General features: G+C 41.9%; 1 protein-coding gene across 7 annotated transcripts; it reads left to right on the top strand.

Annotated features, from left to right (window-relative positions):
• On the top strand, nt 1–26,252 carry rasef (RAS and EF-hand domain containing). 7 transcript variants are annotated; one of them, XR_009787782.1, is made up of 19 exons: nt 8,470–9,897; nt 11,723–12,091; nt 17,661–17,807; nt 17,873–17,963; nt 18,672–18,767; nt 19,159–19,236; nt 19,341–19,456; nt 21,644–21,712; nt 21,808–21,874; nt 22,218–22,312; nt 22,653–22,965; nt 23,410–23,568; nt 23,684–23,834; nt 24,284–24,365; nt 24,444–24,558; nt 24,709–24,816; nt 25,046–25,122; nt 25,234–25,441; nt 25,546–26,252. XR_009787782.1 is itself a non-coding variant. In XM_061767926.1 (18 exons), exons 2-18 carry the CDS (start codon nt 11,727–11,729, stop codon nt 25,646–25,648), a joined length of 2,232 nt encoding a protein of 743 aa, XP_061623910.1. In that variant the 5' UTR covers nt 1–131; nt 11,723–11,726; the 3' UTR covers nt 25,649–26,252. The 7 variants fall into 7 exon arrangements, 3 of the variants coding, with proteins under 3 accessions (XP_061623910.1, XP_061623909.1, XP_061623907.1); XM_061767926.1 differs by lacking the exons at nt 8,470–9,897; nt 25,234–25,441 and adding an exon at nt 1–131; XM_061767925.1 differs by lacking the exons at nt 8,470–9,897; nt 25,234–25,441 and adding an exon at nt 50–246.
• Nucleotides 26,253–26,890: the final 638 nt, after the last annotated feature.

Below are 26,890 nucleotides of genomic sequence, written 5' to 3'. Positions count from 1 at the left end.
TGCCCACGCTGCTGCTGCTGCTGGAGTCCGACCTGGACATGTCCTTCCTGCACGAGATCCGCCAGACGCCGGAGTTCGAGCAGTTCCACTACGAGTACTACTGCCCGCTTCGCCGCTGGATCGTGTGCAAGGTCAGCAAGGCCGTGGAGAACCTGTGGTCTGATTGAACGTGAGACAGGAACGCACTAGGACCATGTGGCTAAAAGAGGGAAAGCATCACTTCAGGGAAAAATCAGATGCCCAAAGGTCTGTCTGATACGGAGCCTCAAACATGACTTGGGGGGGGGGGGGAATGCAAATTCGTGGTTACAAATTGGGTATAACGTACACACATAACACTTATTTGTGACCACAAATTACGTAAAACGTGCACACTTTTGATATCATTCTCGTGAAAAATTTGAATGTCTAGGTAAGCAAAGTGGCCCAAAAATCTGTATTATACAGAGCCTCAGGCATGACATGTTTCATTGTTGCCCTAAGATGTAACATGCACACGAAATGCTAATGTGTGGCCACAAATTAAGTATAACTGGTGGAATAAATACTAGTTTGTAGCCAGGAATTAGTGTTTGTGGGCACAAATTAGCATTTTGTGTACACTTTATACCTACTATGCGGCCGCAAATTAATATTTTGTGTATATGTTATACTTAATTCATGGCCCCCATATTGGTATTTCGTCCATACAATGTTATTCCGGCCCCAACCGCCCCGCGCCCGGCCTCATTTTGGGGCTCCGTAATGTTAGCGTGTGATTCGATCTTATACCCAGTCTTAACTACAGCTGTATCATTGAGTCTTGACCAGCAGAACATCATAAGATGAGATAAGTGTAAAGATAGATGTTTGTGGCAAAGGAAAAGAGGACAAAAAGTGCTGGGAAAAGGCAGAGAAGAGCAAAGATCTTCAAGATGCTGACAAGACTTTTATCTTGACTTTTGTTGTTGTTTTATAAATCTTGTTCGATGAGTGCCCCAGTTGGTCCCCAAGCATGTCAATCATTAAAAAAGAATGGGCGGGATTTGCGCTAAAAGTTGTCCCGCTCTCCTAAGTTGATATAGTAAACAAAAAACAACAAAAAAAGACACATTGGTACATAAGTTGTTTTTAAGGTTTTGTACATTTTTACATGATGCGGATCTTTCAGGAATTTTTGCAGTCAGAGGATCTACTTTGATCTTATTTTGGAAAAAAAAAGTAAAGTTTACAAAAGAAGAAAAGGGAAAAAAAAAACAAGCAAATTTACCCAAGTTTATTGGGGCGAAGGGGCGTATTTTTTTTTACGACTCTTACAGCACAAATCGACGTCGGCTCTCTCTGTCAGACCACGTGATGTCATTTCAATAACACGAAGGGGTGTGTTTTGTGTGTGCCGATACAACACGTCATGTCTTCATGTGACACGTATGAAGTGAAAAGCATGTAAGAGCAGGATGTCGGGTTTTGGGATCGGGAGGGAAAAGATGGCGGTGGGTCGGTTAAGATGTGTGTCCTGATGTCAGTGTCGTATGTTTCCTGTGACGTGTGTCATACAGGCTCTTTTAGCCTGTAGCTCTTTTCCACAACACTGTGTCAAAAACCTACTGAGCATCCCACCTCCCAAAATGGTCATTTTGAAATTATCTCCATCGGTCCATCCAAAATCAAAACCAAAACCAAAACCAAAACCACAGGGCAGTGTTTGTAGCTTCGGTTCGGACTGTCCAGTCAGTTATTGTGATCAGCTTCTCAGGAAAAGGCAAAAGCAGCTCCTGTTCTAACCAATAACATGTCTCCTTTGTGAAAAAGATTACATTTACTAGGCGCACTTATATTGTGCCAAATTGTCCCTGACGTAATTAGCAGGCTCAAGGATGGTCACTCTGTGGGACTAAACTGTATTACTGCAAATTTTTATGACTTTGTGGATTATTTCTGGTGATTAGGATGAAGGAATGGATTGTTATGGACACACTAACAAGAAGAAGAAAAACACTGTAAGACTATGAGAGAAAAGTTGTAATACTATGAGAATAATAAGCGGAGGGGGCTTAAAATTACAAGAAAAGGGGCGGGGGTTGCAGTTGGGGAAAAAATGACATAACGTTAAATAAATAACCTATTTTGTGGGGGGAAATATCAAACTACAACAAAAATATTTTTTTAATGCAGCGAATATGAGAAAAAGATCGTCTTAACAAAATCAAATATTTTTTTTCAATACAAATAAATCTGAAGCTCAAGAGAATTAAACGATTTTGATGTGCTTGAAACATCTTAAGGATACAAGAAAAATGATATCAGAGTTTTAATTTTGGATAGAAGTGTTAACAAGGATATGAAATGCAATATTAAGAATAAAAAGAGCAATATATTTGGGGAAGGCTAGAAAGTGCAAGAATAAAAGTGATTGGATGTTAACAAAAGAAAACGGCTATAAAGTGAATGGCGGAGTTCCCAAACAATTACTACATTAATCTAGCTACCGTTCTGTATATAAACTGGGTGGTATCATTATATAATATTCTTTGAAAACAACTTCCGTTAAAGCAAACAAACCAAAACATTTTTTTCAAAATACCACGCCTTTATTCTCATAAAGGGAAATAAAAGTATTGAATAACGTCACCTTCATTAGTTGTAATTGTATGACATTATTGTCTCCATTGCACGTGGTGCCCAAGTCCACCTTTTCTTAAGCGTGCCAGAGAAGTAAACCATGCTCGAGCTCCAACCAGTCAATCAATCAGATCTTTTCGGTGCGGTACATCAAAACATTTTTGAGGGGGAAGGCTTTTAAATGACAATGAAAAAGTTGTAATAGTAAAAAAAATCCTCTTCTTTAGACAACAAACTCTTTTGAGAGCGAATCAGCAGCGCAGTGGTGTATTCCATTTGGATTCAAATGCTTTTAGAAACTCAATTGCTTTTAGAAACCATTCATTGAATCAATTATTATGCCTGCATCTAATTCTTAGAACCCTGATCGAGATACTCATCAAAATGCTACTATATTCGCACAGTACTGTATAAACACATGATGCGTATTTATTTCTAGCAAGACTGTAGCTGATGCACTACAATTGTCATCATTGTGAAGGCATTCCGTTGCGCTCCTGTCACTCAGTACAAATGTTTCTTGCCTCACACAAATATGCATAACAATGTGATTTATGCATACGTAGAAAATATGCAGCGACAAAGCATTTATTTTTCCTACTGAACCAACAGAAGGGCCAAAACACTATGACTATATCATCATCGTCATAATATTAACAGCCGACGAGGACATTTTTGAATTCCTAGGTAATTCCCTAAAGGTTTTATAGATGTACAGCTCTTCATTTACGTGCGAAATCGCTCACTTGTGTCACTTTTTAAGAGCCTGAAAACCTGCATGTCCTCCTTTTGTAAATACAATGTTAAATGATGTGGCAAAAAAAAAAAAAAAAAAGAATAGAATATGAAAAATGTCGCTTCCCTTTTGTCTTGTCTTGTCGGCTTGGCTGTCTTGACCATCATTAGAACGCATGAGGCTTGATTTGTTTTCATCGAGAAGTGCAAAGGTAACAGCACCAACTTAGCCCCGGATATTTGCTAACTTAATGATTATATTTAAAATCTCAACTTAAATTCTTCAAAGTTATAAGGTTCGAAAGGTATCATAAAATCATTGCGCCTTTGTCACGTTGAAAGCCGAAAGCGAGGCAAACTGCGCATGCTAGTATGTTAGCTGGGCATTCCCAACTCGTTTGAACCAAACGCAATTTATTAGCCGATTGAGATTATTTATCCTCAAGAAAAAGATGACGCAGTGTTAGACAAACACAAAGCTGACAACACACGGCAGCAGGTTCGCTAGCACAATGTTCCTGCTCTTTCTAACATGAACCGTTAGCCGTTTTGAGATTTAGCTTTGAAAAAGGCTAGAAAAAACATGACGTAGCATTAGCTTAGCTTGTAGCTTAGCATTTATGCTAACAACAAAGGGGATTGCCTATTTTAAGCTGTGTCACTTTAGAGCGTTTCAGTGACGGGAACTTTTATTTTATTTGCATTTTGATGGGAAAAAAAAAACTATGGAAATTAGACATTTGTTGGTGTCATATTGATGTCATAAGTATTTTGGATTATCATTGTTAGCAAAAACATATGCAGCATTACATTGACGTGTGTACAATTATACATAATACAGAGTTAAATATATTCTATTTGATCTCAGGTCTTTGCCAAGTATTGAGCATGGGGATTATGTTGGAGAGAGGCAGTTAGGAACTGTGTGAGCATGTACAGTAGCAGACTGCTGATTTTTGTTTATCATAGTAGTTTTATTCTTTGAAGCGACTCTGGGAGATTACATTTTGAAAGGTAACATCCGCCCCCCCCCCAGCCCTTCCTCTGGGACAACCGAGCCTTATGAACTTTGTTAAGTGAATGTTTGTATGTCATTCAGAAGAAACTACTGTATGTGTTGATTTCTATATGTTGATACCGCCACAATTAAAGCTCCCTAATGTAACATATATGCAGTGTCCTGAAATGTGATCAATACAGAGCACTACATGTTATGTTCAGGAGGAGCGGAGAAGTACTACGCTCGCACTGCTTGGCCAATTCGACTACACGCACACCTCGCCCATGTTTTATTGATATCAAGCTTTAATTTAATTTAACAGACATCATCCACTTCTTCTCAGAACTCACTTTCTTCGGACCCTTGGTTACAAAAAAGAAATTTGGCAAAATACCTGGAAAAAAAATGGACAATGTGAGCACAAAACACAACAACTACCTATTCTTTCGCTGCTGAGTATCCACGTGAACTGATGGCGGCCCGGATGTTGTGTCGTTCCCTGCCGCCATCGCCACCTGAAACTCAGATGCACACCAAAGACAATTATTTAAAACTCATTTTCAAAAAGAAGTTTTTTTTCATGACTGTGCCATCCGTTGGATCAGGTGGTTCAATGCAACACTTGCCCCGCCATAGAAAAAGGCACCTTTTTGAAGATTATGACAGGAAATGAGACATTTCTTAACTTATCGATTCAAGCGATGGAGAGACGCCAACACTCAAATTAACATTCTCTTAAACAAAAAACATTAAGTCCCATATGAAACAGAAATAATCTGCTTTTGCGAAGTCATCCTCCCATCACATGGGCGTGGAACGGCTCGTTGCAGGCTCGCGGTGACTCCCGCCCGGCACACAGCGCCTTGTGTTTGCCCTGCTAATTCATTTTGCACCCTCAGCCACAGATTCATGCCACTGCGAGTCATGAGTCTGTCGCACTGGAGGGAGGGGGCTCTAATCAACTTGTACGTACAATAAAATTAAAACGTTTGGGGGAAGTCGAGCTTACGTTGGTAGTGCACAGGTCCATAAAGTGTACACAACGTAGTGTATATAAATAAGTCTTGATTGAATCAGTGTCATGTAATGTGTCATACAGTATGTATACGAGGAGATGTATGTGCGCCTGTTAAATATAGTATATAGTACAGTAAGGTTGCTTTTTTTATGCTTATTTGGACTCCAAATATCAATATTAATTCTAAATCCTAGACTCAAATGATAAGGTTTCAACTATTTCATAATACAAGATCTTTGCCTCTGATATCCTGTCAAAGTGTCAATTTTGTATGACAAATACCCCTCCAAACACTGGCCCAAAAAAAGTTGAGTTTATATTGATTATATGATACAGTTTTCGTTATCTCTCAAGTTGTATTTCATATTTAATTTGCTATTTAACATACCCTGTTATTTTCAAATAGGGGTTAGGGTACAAAGGCAGCACGAATTCTGCTTAGCAACAATGCAAACAAGCGGAGGTATGGACTTGAGTCACATGACTTGGACTCTAGCCAGACTCGAGTCATGAATTTGTTAACTTTCGACTCAGCAATATCAGAATCCGAATCATCTTTATTTGCCAAGTATGTCCAAAAAACACACAAGGAATTTGTCTCCGGTAGTTGGAGCCGCTCTCGTACGACAACACTTTTGAGACATAAAGACATTGAGAAAAACAGTCACTGAGCAATAAAGGGTTGCTAGTTATCTGGTTATGCCGGTACAATTATTATTTTTATTTTTTTTTTGGACAATTGTGCAAAAAGATGCAGTCCTCTAGCACTTAGAGCAGTTTGAATGACTAATATAGCAATAGTCCGGTGCAATGACCATTGTGCAAAGGGCGCCGAGACTTTAAGGCGTGTATGCAGTTTAAAGTGACGAGTAGCGCGATAATCTGGGACAACGTTGATTGTGCAAATGTTGCAGATACTCCTCAGTCAGTGTGCAAGTGGGGCAGATGCTACTCTGGCATGAGTGGCCAGTATTGGTCAACAACAGATATGCAAATAGTGCAGCGTGGCGAGACTAGTACAGTGAGTGCATGAGTATGTATAATTGGCCCGACAGAAATGTGACAACAAACTCAAGACAAACAAAACTGCCAGCATGTTGCAATGGAATTGTAGGTTAGCTGTTTAAGAAGTTGATTGCAAGGGGGAAGAAGCTGTTGGAATGTCTGCTAGTTCTAGTTTGCATTGATCGGTAGCGCCTACCTGAGGGAAGGAGCTGGAAGAGCTGGTGACCGGGATGTGGAGGGTCCGAGAGGATTTTGCACGCTCTTGTCTTAGTTCTGGCAGCGTGCAAGTCCTCAAGGGTGGGTAGGGGGGTACCGACAATCTTTTCAGCATGTTTGATTGTCCGTTGCAGTCGGAGTTTGTCCTTTTTTGTAGCAGCACCAAACCAGACTGTGATGGAAGACCACAGGACTGATTCGATGACTGCTGTGTAGAACTGCCTCAACAGCTCCTGTGGCAGGCCATCCTTTCTCAGAAGCTGCAGGAAATACATCCTCTGCTGGGCCTTTTTGAGGACGGAGTTGATGTTGGTCACCCACTTCAGGTTCTGAGAGACTGTAATTCCCAGGAACTTGAAGGTCTCAACGGTTGACACAAGACAGGTGGACAGCGTGCGGGGCAGCTGTGGCGAAGGATGCCTGCTGAAGTCCACGATCATCTCTACAGTCTTGAGCGTGTTCAGTTCCAGGTTGCGTCGGCCGCACCACAGCTCCAGAAGCTCCACTTCCTGTCGATATGCAGAATTGTCACAGTCTTTGATGAACCCGATGACAGTGGTGTCATCTGCAAACTTCAGGAGTTTGACAGCCGGGTGCGTTGAGGTGCAGTCATTCGTGTAGAGAGAGAAGAGCAGCGGAGAGAGGACACAACCTTGGGGTGCCCCAGTGCTGATGATGTGGATGAGGTCGTCTCCCCCAGGCTCACCAATATGTCAAAAGACTTGCAATTCGACTTGGACTTGAACAGCAATGACTTGTGACTTCACTTGGATTTGAACCCACTGACTTGAAAAGACTTGCTTCTTTGACCAAAGCACTGACAAACAAACACTTTGTAGCTATCGCTTTCTATAGCTATATATATATATATATATATATATATATCAAAATACAAATTTGCCCCATAAATTCTGCCTAGCAACAAAAAGCTCTTTTTAGTATGTTGTTGGAACCTGGTGAATTATCATTTTTAATTTACAAACTCAAACATTCCCTTTAGCTCGATGTAAACTATGATGGAAGACATACTACTATCCAGCATTACTCCTATTTGCAACATTTATATGCAGGTAAACTTAGGAGGTTATGTCAAAGCCACATGGTGTGTTCTCATCACGCAAGCACATCCAGCGTGGTGACGAACAAGCGCACCTCCCTAGACAAACAACATGTCGTCAGATAATCCCGAGACCACACTGAACCTTCTCCACACCCCTATTTGTGACCTCCTCCAGGGAAATGGCACACAATTTTTCTGATGTTTTCGTAATCAGTGACAATAATCAGTTGTGAAACATAACATTGTGTCCATGTGTTGAGAGCAAAAGGGAAAAGTCTTCAGTTGTTGTGGGGCCTTGTTTCCTTGGGGACGTTACTTGTTGCTAGGCAGAGTTCATAGGGCTAAATCGTAACTCCCCTATAGGCCAATGTAAAAATGCCATAGGAATGAAACTGTTGTGAGGTAAACATCCCCTCTGTTGTGTTTACTCATACACAATAATTGAATCACGAGTCTGTATTATATAAAATATCTAAATATCAAACCCATTTTGTGAAGGAATAAATTCCAAGCTGGATCTAGTTGGGCACTGCCCTCCACGTCACATGTTTATTGGGCCAGTTGTTGCTAGGCAGAGTTCATGGGGCTTAAGGATAACTGCTCTCATAAACGGATGTACAAAATTGACATAGAGTATGTATGCTACTAGCCTGAGGGACAAACTAGGGAAAAGCAAGTCAGAATTAACAAGTCAGACACTAGGAAATAAAAATACAAATAAAAACAACAGCACTATCGGGTTTATAATACCAGTACACTTTTATTTAACATCGCAAATTAATCACAACTCTATATTACACGTGAAAATGCACATTTGCAAGGCAGAAAAGCAAACAGCTGGTTCTGGTGGGGCACTGCCCCTTACATCGAGTTTTTGTTGGGATACTTGTTGCGAGGCAAAGTTCTTAGTTCTCAATCATAACTGCCCCAGCGTCCAATAAAAAATCGAAAGCCTTTATCAGTCATGACTATTTGACAGACAAACTAGATCAGAGGAAGTAACAAAAACCTGTATACGCACACATTAATGGCAGAGTTGAATTACCACTCTGTATTAAATATAAAACACTTATCCGAATGCCAGAAAAGCCAGCAACCTGATATTGGTATGGCACTGCCGCTCACATCATTTTTATATTTAATTAACCCAAATTCTGCTAAAGAGGCTATTTTGCAATTTGTAGATATTGTGTATTGGGGCAAGTTAGGTAGTGCCCCTCCATATTTGGCAAAAAGAGGGGGACAAACATGATGCTGTCCATGAATTCTGCGTAGCAACAATATGTGTATTTGTTAACGTTAAAGTCTTGTGTGAAACACATTTTGGAAAGACATAATACCACAATACCTCTCTTTTTTTTAACTTGGGCTTTGGGGCAAACATGATTGTGCCCTATAAATTCTGCCTGGAAACACGTGACAACAAGTGACAACAAAAAACTAAGGGCATTTGTTAAGCACTTGGGCTTGGGGCAAAAATGAGTGTGCCCCATCAATACTACCTACAAACAGACATTGCATTTATTAACAATATAGTCAAATAACACCCTTATATGAAACATCAAATATCAAATGGAAAGGCATCAAGTGGCAGTTTCGAGGCACTTTGACTCAGGGCCAACATGATTGTGCCCCATGAATTCCGTCTAGCCGTCGGTGATGACATCATAGTTCATATCAAGCCATTTCTCATGCTTTATAAAGAAGTACATTAGTGGTCACTTTGTGTATATTACATAAGGTGTTAGTGGAAACTACTTGCAATGAAAGATGACGAAGTGCATATGAGGAGGCGCAATGATAAGCCTTGTCTCTCAGATTAGTTTGCCTGCAGGGTTTCTTTGACTTTCTTCTTCATGGACTTTTTTTTTTTTGTAAGTCTTCCCATCAGGAGTGTCCACATGTGATGAGTGAAGAAGCACATTGGGTGGCAGGGGAGGACACATATAAAAAGTCAACGCATCAGTCTGTATTTGCTGTGTTGGGATATTTTGAAGGACACATATGGAGAATCCAGGATTGTTTTAAGTCTTAAAAAAAAAAAAAAAAAGGTATAAAGATGGCAACGGCATCAGCGAGACGCTTGTCGGAACGTCGGCGGAGCTCACTTTTCCAGAGTTGCGACGAAGAAGACAGGGGGAAAATGCCGAAGACAGACGACGACTCTTCCACTTTAACGGATGTCGGCAGTGGCAGCGGAACATTCCCAGATCACAAAGATGGAGAGGAGAATGTTTGTCTCAAACAGACTGTCAAAGCCAGGTCAGCAAAAGTGATATTTAAATATATATATATATGTGTGTGTGTGTGTGTGTGTGTGTGTCTAACTTAAAAGATAATAAATATAACTATGTCTTAGGTTAAAAAATGATTGTGCCTCATTAATTCTGCTTAGCAACAAGTGGCCACACACAAACATTATGCAAGGTAAAATCTGACAAATTTGCATTGGAGGCAAGTGGGGCACTGCCCCTGCAGTTGTTGAAAAAAGTTTCGTTTTTTTTCCTTTCCAGTGCATACTTAATATTTAATACACACACATGATTTATTTGCAAAATGAACTTAATAATTAATTATTAATAACATTCCTCGTCAGTGTTGATTTTGGACTGACTTCCTGTTCCTGCCAATTCTCCCAGTTGTTGCTATAAAAATAAATCCATTCTTTTGTCTATGGATTTGGATGTCATACTGAAATTCTCTTCAAAGGTTTTGGAGGCATATACGTATATATACCTGTATACCTGTATATACGTATATATACCTGTATATATCAGAATCAGAATCCTCTTTATTAGCCACTGATGTCAAAAACAAAAGGAATTTGTCTCCGGTAGTTGGAGCCGCTCTAGTACGACAATAGTCAGCCATCGTGACAATAAATATTATAAAAACACACTACGGAGAGTCACTTAGCCTCTAGCAATTTAAAGGCAAGACGGAAGAAGCTGCTGGAATGTCTGCTAGTTTTAGTTTGCATTGATGGATAGCGCCGAACTGAGGAAAGGAGCTGGAAGAGGTGCATGGTGACCACCATGCGTAGGGTCCAAGAGGATTTTGCATGCTCTTGTCTCAGTTCTGGCGACGTGCGAGTCCTCAAGGGAAGACGATTTTTCCGGCAGCCCTGATTGTCCTTTTTTGTAGCGGCACCAAACCAGACTGTGATGGATGAACACAGGACCGATTGGATGACGGCTGTGTAGAACTGCCTCGACAGCTCCTGTTCCTTAGAAGCCGCAGGAAGTTCGTCCTCTACTGGGCCTTTCGGAGAATGGAGCTAGATAAATAAATAATCTTGCACGGTCAATAACTGGTTAGCACATCTGCCTCACAGTTCTGAGGACCGGGATTCAAATCCTGGCCCTACCTGTGTGGAGTTTGCATGTTCTCCCCGTGCTTGCGTGGGTTTTCTCTGGGTACTCCGGTTTCCTCCCACATCCCAAAAGCATGCATCGTAGGTTAATTGAAGACTCTAAATTGCCCGTAGGTGTGAATTTGAGTGCGAAGGGTTGTTTGTTTATATGTGCCCTGCGATTGGCTGGCGACCAGTTCAGGGCGTACCTCGCGTCTCGCCCGGAGGTAGCTGGGATAGGCTCCAGCAAGCCCGCAACCCTAGTGAGGAGAAGCGGAACGGAAGATGAATGAATGAATAAATAAATTCGGGGGGGGGGGGGGGGGTTAAAGCCCCCATAAAAGAGGCTTAGCGACGCCACTGGCCCTTCACCTTTTTTTTCTTCTCAACATTATAAGACTTTTATTTGGGTTAGATAAAACTTCCATCAGTTACTGCTTTGTAGTTTGCTGTAGTTTACTTCCCCCCCCCCCCCCCCAAAAAAAAAGAAAAGAAAATTAGTAACAACTCAATTTATTGACTTATTTTAATCCTCAGTAGGGAGGGAATAAGCCCGCAGGCTTGTGAACACGCCTGACGCACGCACACGCACACACGCAGGTAGCGATAGTTGTCGTTTGTTTACCTGGACGTGAGAACGCACACAGCTTTGGGGGTGTTTTTTGCCAAGAACCGAGTGGGATTAACGTCTTTTTTTTGTTTGTTTGCTTGTCGGTTTGTTTTCGTCCGCCTCAGCGTGATGAGCGCAGAGGAGCGCGAGCGTCTGCGCGCACTCTTCCACGTTTACGACACGGACCAGTCGGGCAGCATCGAGCGCGACGAGTTCTTCACCATCTGCACCGAGCTGAAGGTCAGCCCCAGCGAGGCCGAGCGCGTCTTCAACCGGCTGGACGTGGACAAGGACGGCACCATCACGCTGCCGGAGTTCATCCGCGGCTTCCACGAGCGGCACCGCATGGACGCCCAGCGGGGGCCGAGGCAGGAGGAGGAGAAGGAGGAGGGGGAGGAGGGAGCCACCGGGAGCCACCGGGAGCCGCGCGCCGCCGCCGCCGCCTGGGAGGACTTCGCGGCCCGGCTGGGCGAGCAGATCAAGTTTATTCCCAAGTCAGTAAACAAGACGCGCTCAAATTGCTCGCGAGTCCTTCGGCTACTTGTGTCAAAGTGCACAAGTAGCTGAGTCAACTCGTTAAAGTCAAAGTCAAAAACCCCCCAAAAAAGTACCCACTTTCAAATGTAAGTTCATAAGGGAAAAGTACAAATATTATACAGTATACCTTGGTGGGAAATAATGAAGTACAAATACTTCTTTACTGTAGATTTTGCATTTATTTGTTTTTTTTACGTGAGTTAAGTATTTATTATTCTGACGACATTTTACTTGTATTCCTTATTTCAAAACAAATATTTGGACTTTCTATCGTTTACTATGTGAAAATGTGCCAGTATGCAGTTAATACCAAAAGAGAAGCAAGATATTCCTCATCCATAACCTTATTTAAGAGATTTGATGTCGAAGTATTTGTGACCAACGCGCTGTGTCTGCGCCAGTGTTAAAATCTCTATCTAATATATGGGGGGGGGAGGGGGAATTCATAAATAAATTGTATTTTTATCGTCATCATTAGCTGAATAAGCATTTTCTGTTAGTCAGTTGACTATGTGAGCAAAGCTATGGGAACACATTGCTTTGAGCCTGAGCCAACGCTAACAAGCGCTTGGTTTAAGATAACACTTTTTTTTTTTCCTCAAAACAGATATTGTATATAGCTGACAGTGAAACAAATATTTTTTTTTAAATTTGTACTTTTGTACTTAAGTAGCCTACGTCTTTTTTCCTCACTTTTACTTAAGTGAAGTACTTAACGTGAAACAACCAGTATTTCTACTTTCACCAATCTCTTTTTACACAAGTATCCGTATTGTAGTACACTGTGTGAGTACTTTTACCACCTCTGTTTATTTAATGTACAACACCTGCTTTGATAACTTGGCACGACAACAAAAACAACTTCTCTGCACCCAAACTGGTGTCACTCTTCTGTTAAATTGTTCGTCATCGAAAAATGCTAAATCAGCTATAGATAACAAATAACACATGACCTGTTTGTGTTTTTATTTATTTTTTCCCCCCCTGATTAGATATATTTTAGGCTGGCACAAGATACAAAACATTTGCCACAAATCATTCTTGGAGCCAACAACATCAAAAAACGGTCACGGATGGGGAATATCGCACTTCTCCGACTCTGTTGACGTAAATGTGCCAAGGTTTGCATATCTCCATGTCGCAAGATCTTCAAGTCTTAGTAATGATATTAAAGATAATAAGAATAATAATAAGTAGATCAATCTCAACCACAGTTGACTTCATTTCTCTTTATCTACGTCGTTCTTACATCTTGTCGTCACCCGCGAAGGTTGAAAAAAGTAACCGGCCCATTTGACAAAATAAGGAGTAGAAAGTACATATATTCGTTTTTAAATGTAGGTAGTGAGCAAAAAATCATCAGACAAGTAATTTCTCAAGTAAAGTACAAATACCGGTACCTGAAACATCTACTTAAGTACAGTAGCAATGTATTTGTACTTTTCCACCATCAGTCTAGCAATATGTGTTACTATTCCTCTTCACCACCTTAGAGATTACTTATATGCTGTACCATTGTACTGAATTCATGCAGTGTGGTTAATATTTGTTATTAACCAAAGTTTCTTGAAAAATAACAAATATGGGTGCCAAAGATTCTTAACTCCTTTTGTCCCACCTTTCTGCAATGTGAGATTGATCAGGATTGGACAGTCTTGCGTGTCAATCATTATAACAGCACCGATGATCTCTCAATATTTTCCAAAGTCTGTCAAAAAGGGAAGGAAGGTCCCTCGTATCTAGGATATTTGCTTTAATTCGGTTGCTAAGCCAAATGTTTAGGGGTTTTAAACTGTTTTGCATTTTAAAGCAAGAATATGTATGAATTGGGCCTTGAAAGAAAACTCCACGCTCCGTGATTTATAGCCCGCCTCAGAACTCAATGAATCAGGGTTCTTTGGTGTTTGTGCATTTCATTTGTAGCTGTGCTACATGTGCTAACATGTGCTAGTGCTAGCATCAACTAAATTTGCATTTTAAGTTTGCGGAGGTTGTTCAAACTAAAATGATCAATGTTTATTTCAAGACATGGTGTTATAAGTGTTTGGCGATGTGTCCGCTGCATGCGCCAAATACACTGATCCAGTACACTAACTAAGTGTAATTTGACAACTTGATGGCGTGACGTGTGCTGTTTCCATGACAGAAAATACAGTAAGCGTGAGTGCTCAATTTTTTTTCTTCTTCTTCTCTCTATGCACTAATCGGCTAGTCATAGCTACTCACAACCTTCCAGCTTCGGCCCTAGTCAACATGGTCCGACAGCTACCATATGGGAAGTTTGGGTCTCTTGTGGTTTTAGATGATTAAACCTCTAAAGAGCCATCCACCCACGTGTCCATTTCCCAGAGATGGGATGAAGTCACATGTGCAAGTCTCAAGTCCCAAGTCATTTTGTCTTGCGCAAGTCAAGTCATAGGTTAGTTCAAGTCAAGTCGGCATAATGATGTAGTCTTACCTGCGATAAAGAGAGGAGACCAATAAAGTCAAACAATTGTATGCTTGGGCAAATCTCAAACGTTGCTGTCACTAGTATTAAAACTAAGAAAACCTAAAACATCATGGAAGAGCACTATGAAAGCAAAGGCCTTGAAATGCAGGAAAGTAAAATAAATTCCAAATTCACTATGAACTCGACAGATGTTTTGTCCTTTTAAAACCAAGAATTAGTCAGGGCTAGAGAACAACATTTGAATTTGCTTGCTATTTTAGTCAAAAAATACAGTACATAAGATCAAAAGTCAGCACAGATCAGCAAAATGATACAAATGATTGAACATCCAAAACCACCTGAGAATACGGTAACTGTATTACCATGCCAGAATTTGATACAGTCAACCAAAAAATTAAAAATAAATGTAGAGAAAATGGTTTCGCGGCTGAAACCGGCAACTTTCTCCTGTCTTGGCACAATACCATCGGACTTTTTCAAAACTATTGCGGTGTCTTTGCTAGCTTATTTGCAGCAAATAATTAATTGCTCACTTCGGTCAGGTGACTTTCCTAAACCTCTTAAAGTCGCCGCCAATAAGCCACTTCTAAAAACGGAAGAATGCTGGATGGTTCCATGTTAGCAAACTATAAACCCATCTCAAACCTCCCGTCCACAGCTAAGATTGTTGAGAAAGCGTTTTTTAATCATCTCAGCTATTTCTTGAACCTAAATGCACTTTTTGCAGAATTTCAATTAGGTTTCCTTCCTCATCACTGTACAGAATCACCTCTTATGAAAGTGCTAAATGGTATAAGATGGAACACTGACTCAGGAAAAGGGTCAGTTCTGGTCTTGTTGGATCTGATACAGTAGACCATAACATACTTTTGAACAGGTTAGAAACGAGTGAAGGACTCAATGGAACAGTCCTTAAATAGTTGCGGCCCTACCTGGAGGAAAGTAACCATTGGAAGTTCTCAATCTGATCGAATACGGCATACGGGGTCCCTCCAGGGTCAGTTCTTAGACCCCTTTTCTTCAGTCTGTATATGCTACCCTTGGGTCAAATTCTTCAGAACTTTAATATTGACTATCATTGCAATGCAGATGACAGTTATAGATCTAGCTAGTTCAAGTGAGGTGTTGTGTCACTGTCGAAAACAAATAAATAACTGGATGAACTAAAATTATCTTTAATTAAACCACGACAAAACTGAGGTCATTGTTTTTGGTGGTAAAGAAAAGAGGATTGCGGTTAGTAAATACCTGGAGTAACGCTCAGATCATAGACACGCACACTTTGTCGCTTACGTTTGTGAAACAAGTCTGTTTTTCACTCGCTGTTAAAATGAGGTTTTTTTCCCCCCCTCTTGCTGGTGTGACTGCACTCTGCTTCTGCTATTATTGGTAGTTTAGCTGGCTAACATCCCTGCCGACACCTGGTAAGCCAAGTCAGATAGTGGTTTGGCCTGCTGTGGGCAAGAAGCTGGGTACACACCGGACTGGTCACCAGTCCATGGCAAGGCACATATACACAAACAAGCATTCACACTCATATTCACACCAATGGACAGTGAATCTAAAATGCAAGTTTTTGGAATATGAGGGGAAGGCAGGAAAAAGCATGAAGAAACCAAGCAAAATCAGATTTGAACCTAGAAACTCCAAGCTGTGAGGTCGACGTGCCAGCAACTATAATAAAACTGCGCTGCCCGCTATGGGTCTAATATTAGTGCATTGAAATGAAGATTCATGCAGTTTGTATTATCTAGCAAACATTGTTTCTTGGAGATATAGATTTTTTTATTGGCCCCCGCGTGTGTGCGCGTGTGTGTGCATGTGTGAGCCCCGGGAGGCCTGACATGGGACGGGGGTGCTGCACTTTCGGAGAACATCGATTGTCACAGCGGTGGTGTTTGTGATGCACAAAGCACTAAAGAAGTTCTCTTTTTTCCTGGTCAGCTGATGGAGGACATTTTGACAACGTGTGTTTTGAATGCATGAAAGGCGAGTTTGTGTGTCCATGTGTTAAAAAAAAAATATGGCGACGTGAGGGAGGCTTGAAATGAGCGTGACTCTGTCCTCTGGGTATTCTCCGGAACAGCACTTATTGGGTCGACTTCGGTTTGTGTGTGTTTTTGGTCATGATAAATGCGTGTGCCGCGAGCTGTTGACAGACGGCAGCCATGTCTGTGTGCTCAGCCCGCCATGTCAGTCAACACACACAAGCGCGACATCGCACATTTTTGCTCTGTGACACATTATACTATTACTCTAAACTCAGCCATGAGTAGGATCACATTCACCCAATGCTTCAATAGGTACAGCTGAGAAATCTAACTCACTCACTGACACTCACTCACTCACTCACTCACTCACTCGATAAAACACGAACAATCGCTACCTCACTCACTAATCAAGAGTACTGTTGTTTTAGAATAATATGACTCAAGTAAAAGTAAAAAGCCACAAGAAATTGTCTTAATTTTCATTGTTTACGCTCATGAAACAGCACAATAGGCTCACCAGACAAAGATTACAAAGCCGTTCTTTTCTCTATAGGGTTTAACCAGATTTCATGAAAAATAGTTCAACGTTTGTAAACGTTGCTTCCGTGTGAGGCTGCGGAGACTTCGAGCGTTTGAATGGTCAAATGGAGTCAAACATCACTAGCAGTTCCGTTGGATTCCAGACCTCCGACACACCCACCACATGTAACCTGGAAATGAATGCACAAACACTAAAGAGCCCTGATTCATTGACTTCTGAGGCTGGCTGTAAATAATGGAGCGTGGAGTTTTCCGGAGAATTTTGAATGTCATCGAAATCCTTGAGAAAAATAAAGCACACTTTAAATGTGAAAATACCTTGCATAGTGGGTGTGTCGTCAGCCAGACGGGACGTGCCCACTCGCTCACTCATTCCCATGGACCCATTAACTGTTGGTGCGCTGGAGGTGCAGATGAAGGTGCCACCTGAGAAATGTAGCTAAAAATGTCCTCATTACAGTCTGCTTGCATTGGGGCCAAGTGGGGCAGTGGCCTGATGGATCCATGAAGGGTAACGCGAAGTCTTCATTTCTCTTGTTGCAGACACGAGCAAGTGTTGACGTTGTACCAGAACATCAGCGTGAATGAGCCCAGGCTTGTCCCTCAGCTGGAGAAAATCCTGTTGAGTTTCACCAAGGAGATCAAACAGCAGAATGCCGAGATGGAGAACCTGGCGCTGGCCATCAGGCGGTAAGTGATGCACACGCACACATACTTGTGTGTTGAGTTTGAAGTAACACGGCGTTGTGTAAAAGAGCGCAGGATCAAGCGTCCATGCAGCTTAGCGAGATGGAGGAGGAGATGGACCAACGTATCCAAACCACGGAGAGGAAAGCACGTGAGCAGGTGGGACACATCATTAGGTACACCCACATCATCCTACGATGTCATTAAACCAACAATAATGCTCACTTTTGAGTGACACCGTCAGGAGAACGTTCTCATTTAACAATACAGTGAAACCAAAAAATAATTCAAAATCCAAAGTTTTTACACTTTTAGAATAGTCGGTGATATTCCAATTTTACGCGTTACCTGTACAATAGTGAGGGGGTTTCTAACATTTTGGTCAGCTCATTGATATCCACAGTTTTTCTTCGCAAAGAGGCACTGAACAGTTTGTTCAGCTCTTCCCTCATGTCAAACACAAAACAACTGATCTGAGATCAGATTACTGATGCAAGAACGCACGCGCTCCTTCACTGTAAGAAACACGACAAGTAACTCACTCATGTTCGAGCTGGCGATGAAGTTTATTGAAAAGCTGTGACGTAAAGTGTGATCACTATCAGTGTGTGTACATAAAAACTTATGTAAGCGTATCGCTGGGACTCAGCTGACTCAGGATCTGATGTTTGCTTTGTGACACGGCAAATTGGAGGCCACTTATTTTTGACTCGGCTTATCGCTTGTTCTAGAGCGGTAACAGGTGAACATGTCACAGGAATGTCTACGCAACTCAATTGAATGTTTCGTTCACTCCAATCATTTTGAAAAAAAAAAAGTGGTAATGATTGATGTGTGTGTTGTTGTGTGCGCGTTTTGTGTCTGTAGGAGAAAAAGCGAGGGGAGGCGGAACTTGGCGAAGTGCGAAGAACCTATGAGATAGAAGTGTGTGAGCTCCAGTGTAAGATCCAAAGGATGCAAATGGTAACCACAGTCTTTTTTTTTAAATATATATAATCACTACAACAAGACCATTTTTATGATATCTCATCAAAAATAAGTTTTCCTAGACTAATGCCTGTAAAAAAAAAAAAAAGTATCTTACAGTCAAGATAAGCACATATAAATTGAATAAAGTGATGTTTTCAAGTGTCCAGTGTGGTGAAAGAAAAAGCAACAGTAAGGAATAACCAACCATAATAGTGGAAATATTATGACAATAAGTACATACATAAATTTGATACAGACATCATGGTGAAATAGGATGTGAATATAGCCAAAATATTCATCTAAAATGGACATATAGCGTTGTAGTTTACTGATGATTATCAAATGGTTGCTTTAAAACGTGGTCTAACCTAAACGTGGTGCACAGATTGAGGAGAAGTACAAGAACATCACAGTGAAGGACGAGAGTCCGGCCCTGAAGAAGAAAATCAACGAGCTGACATTGGTAAGACCACAGCAAATAACTCTTTTTTTGGTTTTTTTTTCTCCGTATTGTTCTTTAATGGCTGCCGCATTCGGTGTCGCGTCCCCGCATGTTGCTCTGTGTAGGAGAATCAGCGCTTTAAACAGGAGCTGCTCAAGTCCCAGACCAAAGTGGCGTGCCTGCAGAGTGACCTGGACTCACTCAAGACCGAGCTCACCGACCAGAGCATCAACTCTGAAAGGTCATTACGTAACCTCACTTTATTTGACTTGATGTTCACGTCCGCAGCCTGTATCCACTTGAAAGTATTACATATCAACAAGTACCCTGTGACCGAGCACCTTTAGAGCATGAATCATAATGTTTATGCACAAACATTAGTGCTAGCACTAGCTAGCTCGCTAGCTAGCTACGTAACATTATGTAGCCCGCTTGCTAGCGGTATTGAATAGTATGTTTTTTTGTTTGTTTTTGCGTGTGTTCTAAAAGGATGTGAAAATTACCAAAACTGTCCTCTCCGGACCACCCAAGGACGATCCCACGCACGTTTTTTTTCTTTTTTTTTTGTAACGTGTAAACGTCCATTATTCTTGCTAAAATCTGCTCCAAAATTTCAAATGGTCATGTAATGAATAATAAGGTTGAGCTATTGCAAGCATTTAGTTTTCTTATCAAACCCCTTTATAAACGATTCTCCTTGACTTCTCATTTCAAACCTAGTTTTCCATTAATATGTTGTGTGTATCTAACATGGTGAGGCCATTAAACATTTGTATGGTTTCACAGTTATAACGTCCCTCTGAGGGAAAGCCTAACTACAATGTGGCCCGTGGAAAAAAAATGTTAGGTTATAGTCAAATTATTACGTACTGTGGCAAAAAATGATACAGATTTTCTCGTTTGACCACTCTAGTATCCTTCCATTAAGGCCAAGCGGGGCAGTGGCCCACCAGATCCAGCAGATGGAGCTGTAGTGAAAAAAAAGCTTCCTTTGTGTGTGTGTGTGGTGCTTTATAGTGCACTCCTGCCACCTAAAGGACTGAAATGGAACGCCATCTATGTCGCGTGACATGATTTTTCAATCAAGCCAGTCAGGCGGACACGTTTCGGACGGTTCTGGCCTTGGCTGAGGTTACCTCGACCTCCAGAAGCAATTTGAGTCATTTAGGGTCTGAGGCAGAGAGAGAAAAAAAAAAAAAAAGAAAAGAAAACGCCCCCCTCTAAGTGTCCTCTCCCTGGCATTGGGGGGTGTTTTCTTTTTGTCAACGGGCGAAACAGGATATCCTGGAGCGAGGACAGACCAGCAGTGTGTGGTTGCCTAGCAACACAACAGCACAGGCAGGACAAGGCTTTCCCTCTGTCTTGTTTTCCTTATCATAAATGATACTCACAGCTGCTTAGTGGAAGCACAGATGACCTCAATGTGATTGACGCGCGACATCATGCGACTCATGCTCATTGGACACTTCATTAGGTACACACAACCACAGGCAGGACACCCAGAAGAAGAGATGTGTCCAAAATGCTGCCCCTCCAAAGTTGCACTATTTTGTCAACTCAATCTGGTCCATTGAGGTAAACTGCTACGAGTTTTAACGTTAATTAACGTCAGCTAGACTGGTCTAGAACAGTGCTTCTCACACTTTTTAAACCAAGTGAAATCTAAAAACCAAATTCTTCCGCTATAATGGCGAACTTTAAAACGCAGTAGCATAGTAGCCCCAGGTGTTCATCACAAACAAGACAGGTTAAAAGACTGCATTAAAATAAATTGCACATAAAACATAAATTGTCCCGAAAAACATTTCAAACTAAATAGTTTTAAAAATTGAAATGGAGCTGTATGGTACTTAAAAGTTAAATAAAACTGAACTGTACTTAACAAATGTACTGCATCAGTGCTTCTAAAAAGTTTTATATTGGTGAAATAAATAAATAGATTTTCAGTTGTAGTCTTTGGAAACTACAATACAAAAATGTAATAATGGTAAAATTCCATTTTTCTTTTTTCTTTTTATCAAATGTGCCCTGCGATTGGTGGGCGATCAGCCCAGTTGACAAGCGACAGGGCAGAAAACGCAGAAGCAAAAATTGATTATTATTCAGTTACTGGTTTGATCCGTAAAATGTCAGAAAATGTGGATCATCGTAAAGGCGATTATCGAGAAAGTTCTTGATTAATTTATTAATCAATTTGTTGTCGATTAGTTGATTATTTGTTGAACATGTAGTGTAATGAATATTTTCACCAATATTTTGGCAGGATTTCAAAAGATTTGAGCAAAACCTTTGAGTTACCACAGTAATTCTCCACGGGTAAAATTCTGGATTTTCTGATTCTGAAAACTGTTAAATATGCATCATGCTCAGATTAGCAACAAATGTTTTTTGATTCTTATTATTATTGTTTAATTGGTGTAATTTGCAGAGACGAGGAGCTGATGAAGCAGTTTTCGGACGAACGAGACATCCTGGAGAGCCAGATTGAGATCCTGCAGTAAGTCACACTCGCGTTTTACCTGTATTTCAGAGAAGACATGATATTGTCAAGATATAATAATTCTACAAATTGTTCTGTGCGTGTGCGGAAAGGGAGGCGAACAGGAAGCTCCACGACAGCAACGACGGCCTGAGAGCTGCTTTAGAGAGGGCCACCAAGGTAGGTGGGCAACGTGTTTTTATTTTTCGCTGACTTACTGTAAATAATAACATTAAACACTGGCTGAAACATTGCTTTGATAAAATAATTGAATGTATTATCATTAAATAAATGAGAAATAATAAAATTCAAATTGTTTCAATCTTACAAATGATCTGGCGTGTCTTTCTGTTTTAAAAATCCAAAGTGGCCCTTGAGCAAGGATATTTGAGTCAGTATGGAAGCACCACAAGCACTATATCGGGTCCACGTTTGGTTACTTGCTGTCATCTTGCTGTCTATATTCAATTATTGTCGTTAATTTTGTTTAAAAGCGCGGTGTATGTGTGTTCCTGTGTTACAGTCAAGTAGCAGCGGGTCTTCCGGCACCAAAGGGACTCCAAAGGGCAGAAACAGAAGCAAAAGCATCGGCTACCCGTCGCCGTACACTCTGGACAGGTGAGATTGCGTCCCTCGCTACGAATGTCACCCGAATGCCTCATTTTGGGTGAATCACAGGGCTCGGACTTTAACGAACGTCGACCGCAGAATTTGCCGAAATGAGTCGCGATCGGAAGCAGGTATCCGAGACCTAAACGATGTGAAATTGTCAAGCGTTTTTCTGCCGATGCCATCCGATGTGGGCGGCGCATGACATCAAGTTATTTTATTTTCCTAGCAAATGTTCTATGTACATAAACCCTGCAGATGCTAAGCGTTTCAAACCTGATGAACCAGCTTTGGAACCGGTCGACATAACGTCGAAGGTTCTTTTGGGTTGTTTTGCACCTCTTTTCAGGTTGTGCCAGCGCCCCGACGACTACCCCGTTTTCGGCCGCCGGCCCAGCAGCGAATCGCTGGCCCTGGCGCTGTGCGACCCGGGCCTGCAGCGGCGGAACAGCAGCGAGTGCGAGGAGGACAGCCTGCCCGAGATCTACATGGACAGCGGCCTGTCCACGCTGCGAGGCTCGCACGGCGGCTACGACTCGGAGCAGGAGGTCAAAGGCCTGGAAGAGGAGGAGGAGGAAAAGGTGGAGGCGGAGGAGAGGCTGACCGAGAAAAGGGAGGAGTTTGTCAGCAAAACCTTGTTTGAAGAGACCTCTGACGCTGATGTGAGGATTAATTTTGCCGTCTTTCTGTGTCGTGGTGTGTGACTGCGTCGTGTATGAATGAACGGCGCACACCGCGACTTCTTTGGAGTGGCACTTCATTCCATTTCGTGACCTGACCAAGTCAAATCATCCAAACGTGCCCTTCTACCATGGAGAACTGGGACCAAAAGGGCCTTTTCATACTTTAAAACAGTGATTCTCAAAGCGTGGTACGCACGTTCCCTGTAGTGGTACTCAGTGTGTCGTCTAAATGCATGGACACATCACATCTTCAACGCCGCCACCTTAGGGTCAAACCAGTGCATTTTCCCCAGAAAACATTCAGTTGGATCTAACTTTGAAGTATAAGACAAACAAGTGGGATGCTTAAATTTGTATGAGAACGCTTAAATTGAGATGATGAAATCTGATCCCCGGAATTGTTGCTGCTATTTGGCGCGACAGCCGGCAGAGACGCAGGACGCAGAGTCAGCGTTTGGCTCGGACAGGAGCTCCGTTCTGGACCGGAAGCCGTCCGAGCCCGTTCGGCCGCCCGCGGCCGCGACCCCGCCCGCCCCAGTCGCCCCCCACGCCCGAAAAGCCGTCAGCGCCATCAGTGTGCGGGTGAGACTTTACACTGTTTTCACAAGGTTCATAAAATCCAATTTGCCCTAAGTAGTATGTAAGGGTCAAAGCAAAGAAATAGGCCAGTAAGATGTGTCCATGTTGTTTTCCTTAGAGCGAGGACAAGGACAACGGCGACCTGGGCTACACGCCGTCCAAGAAGGCCTACAAGATCGTCATGGCCGGAGACGCCGCCGTGGGCAAGTCCAGCTTCCTGCTGCGCCTCTGCAAGAACGAGTTCCAACCCACCTCCAGCGCAACCGTGGGTGAGGAGATCCGCCGCCTTTAAAGCGACGCTACGTCACGATCTGCCAGCGTCCAAAAGTTTCAAGCCGAGTCATCTGTTGAAAATGATTTGAGGTGAGGCCAAGATAGAAGATTGCAAGAATTTCAACCCCGCAGCCTCAGCACTGTGAGGCGGATGTGCTAAGCACTCATAAACTGTGCCACCCAAAAAGTGGATTTCAAGGTGTTGACGTCTTAACATGCGAACTTGCTACAAGCAAGCAAACAAATGTATGTGACAACATTGGCTAAAGGCACAGTCAAAAACTGCACGGGGAGCCCTGCAGCAGTTTGAACGTTTGCTTTCATTCGGAAAATATGCCAAATGTTTTCGAATGCTCATTTACATTCTTTTTAAGATGATTTTCATGTGCATTTGAAATATATTTTACACATGATTTATATTAGAATATATTTCCCCATTTTTCAGCCGTGGATTTCCAAATGAAGACTTTCATGGTGGACGGAGAGCCCACTGTGTTACAAATTTGGGACACTGCCGGACAGGAGAGGTGTGTGCATGGTTGTGTGTGTGTGTGTGTGTGTGTGTGCTTGTGTTATATTATCATGAGTGTTATTGTTGTGTCCAGATTCCGCAGCATCGCCAAGTCTTACTTCCGGCGAGCGGACGGCGTGCTGCTGCTGTACGACGTGACGTGCGAGAGGAGCTTCCTAAACGTGAGGGAGTGGGTGGACATGATCGAGGTACACGGCAGATTCTTCTTCTCCACCCACCGTTTCTCTCATTTGACAGATATGTAAAGTGTTGTCACGGGATTCTGGTGTCGCGTGTAGAAGCTTTGCTGCTATCCGTGGTCATTTGGAGTGCGATGGTGTGTGTGTGTGCGCAAACAGGACATGTCTCAGGAGGACATCCCCATCATGCTGGTTGGCAACAAATGTGACCGGAGGCAAGGGGCACCCTACTGTGTGCCCACCAGCTACGGCGAGAAACTGGCTATGGTGATGACCGCTATTATTATGATTATTTCTTTTTATGCTAATATATTATGCATAGTGTGTATTATACCCGTGCCACTTGTGGGCGATATGATATTTGAACTATGTACACACATATCAATGTACAAGTTCTAATAATCAAAATGATAAAATGACTAAGATAACTATAACCCTAAAATATACAATGCACACTGATTCCGTATTTAATCTTGTCTTGTGTTTATGGAAACAGACTTACAACACTTTGTTCTGTGAAACCAGCGCCAAAGATGGCTCCAACATCCTGGAAGCTGTGCTGCATCTTGCTCGGTAAGCGCTTTGCTGCCATCTAGTGTTCCAATGTACAACCAGCTACAGTGGTGAGCGCCTAGACAATTTTTTCTTTGTCAATTAAGGAAGCGTTATTTACCTCCCATGTAGGCAAAGAGAGCCACAGTCGCTCAATCTTAAGCAGGGTCGAAGAGCCACACACACAAATACGACGTGAGAACACTCGCAAGGAGCTGCTGCAGGCCACAACTCACACCAAGACTCTCACATGCAGACAAACTGGCCAGCTTCTGACTCACTAGGCCACGCCCCTCATTTAAATACACACATCCAAGACGTGAATACCGCAATACGTAAAGTAATTACGCGTTATAAAACCAGTGTAGTACTTTACATTCTCTGTTATGTTTATTTTATATGTAAGTCTTAATTTGACCATGTTTCCTGTCTCTTGTGGCACAGGGAGGTGACCAAACACTCAAAGCTCGACGAGCAAAGTCACTACCAGGCGCTGCCCAACTTAGACGCGCCGAGAAAAAAGCCCAACTTCTCCTGCTGTAACTGAACGACCCATTTAAAAAATTATTCTTCTTATTATTTTTTTTAATCGAGATAAACAAAATGCAGCAAAAGGAACAAAACAAACTTTGTGGCTGTGAAGACATCTGAAGTGACAGTGGAAGTCCAGCAGAGCACAACTGCAACTTGTGTCATTTATCGGAAAATGACAGCGCCTACTGAACTTTTGGAACTTTTGTGTTCATCTCATGTTGCTATTAGCTCATTCGCCATCATTTTCCGCACTTTGCAGATCCGACAGATGAGATGTGAACGCTTTAAGACAGATGTGAAATGTTTTTTTTAAGGTGAACTTAGTATGTGGTTTTTTTTTGTGGAAGGATAAGGCTGCATTTGATTATTTTATGGCAATGAGCTCAAATTTCAGTTGCACAGGAGCTAATTGTCTGCAATTTTACACTTCAAAAAAATGTCTTACTCAACCTACTGCTGATGTGATTGTTGCCCTACAGTGTTACACTCATTCTAGTGATGATTTCAGACTTTAGCAAGTGGAAAGATGGATGCTTTTTCCCTTTATGCTTGTTTATCATCTATTGCTGTTAATGTTGTGTTCAAATGTAAACTAATAATACAAATATCTGAGTTACTGTTCATTTCTTTTTTACCCTGAAATGTCATTTTGTGTGTGTGTGTGTGTGAGAGACATATCATTTTTGATTGGCCTTTACATCTGTGACGTCGTGTCACCGTTCAACTACGATTCAAATTTCGGATCACAGAAAAATTACTTGAGCGCTAGTTCTGCAACCCTGCACACTACGCGACATTTCAGTCGCGTTCGGTCCCATCATCCAGGGTGCAAGCGGGCCTGAGGAGTTGGACTTTAGACTAGGAAATTCGGGTTAGAGTAAACTTAGTGCCAGGGTTAAGGTTTCAGGTTAGAGTTAGGTTTTGGGTTTTATAGTTGGGTTAGGGTTTTCGATTGCCCCCAAAACCGAGAGTTGAGGTCCAGGGTATAGTGGTCAGGTTAGTGTTAGAGTTAGGCGTCGAAAGGGTTTAGGGATCAAGTTAAGGTTCGGTTGTTATTTTATTGCCATGAAAAAGCTATTCAGTGGAACCTCCTTTTAACAGACCAATGGGAGGAGTCATCCATTAAAGCCGTTTGTCCGTTAATTTGAAGCACTTTTTTCATGGCCCAATAAAAAAAAAGAAAACAAAATTTGTGTAATTTAATATAAAAATGTTTGGAAAGTTTTAAAATTGACCTAAACCGACCTCGAACTGC

The sequence above is a fragment of the Phyllopteryx taeniolatus genome, chromosome 3 (assembly GCF_024500385.1).
Source record: "Phyllopteryx taeniolatus isolate TA_2022b chromosome 3, UOR_Ptae_1.2, whole genome shotgun sequence".
Classification (NCBI taxonomy): Eukaryota; Metazoa; Chordata; class Actinopteri; order Syngnathiformes; family Syngnathidae; genus Phyllopteryx; species Phyllopteryx taeniolatus.
Note: the sequence above shows the minus strand (reverse complement) of the source record. Positions and strands in the feature narration are given on the sequence as shown.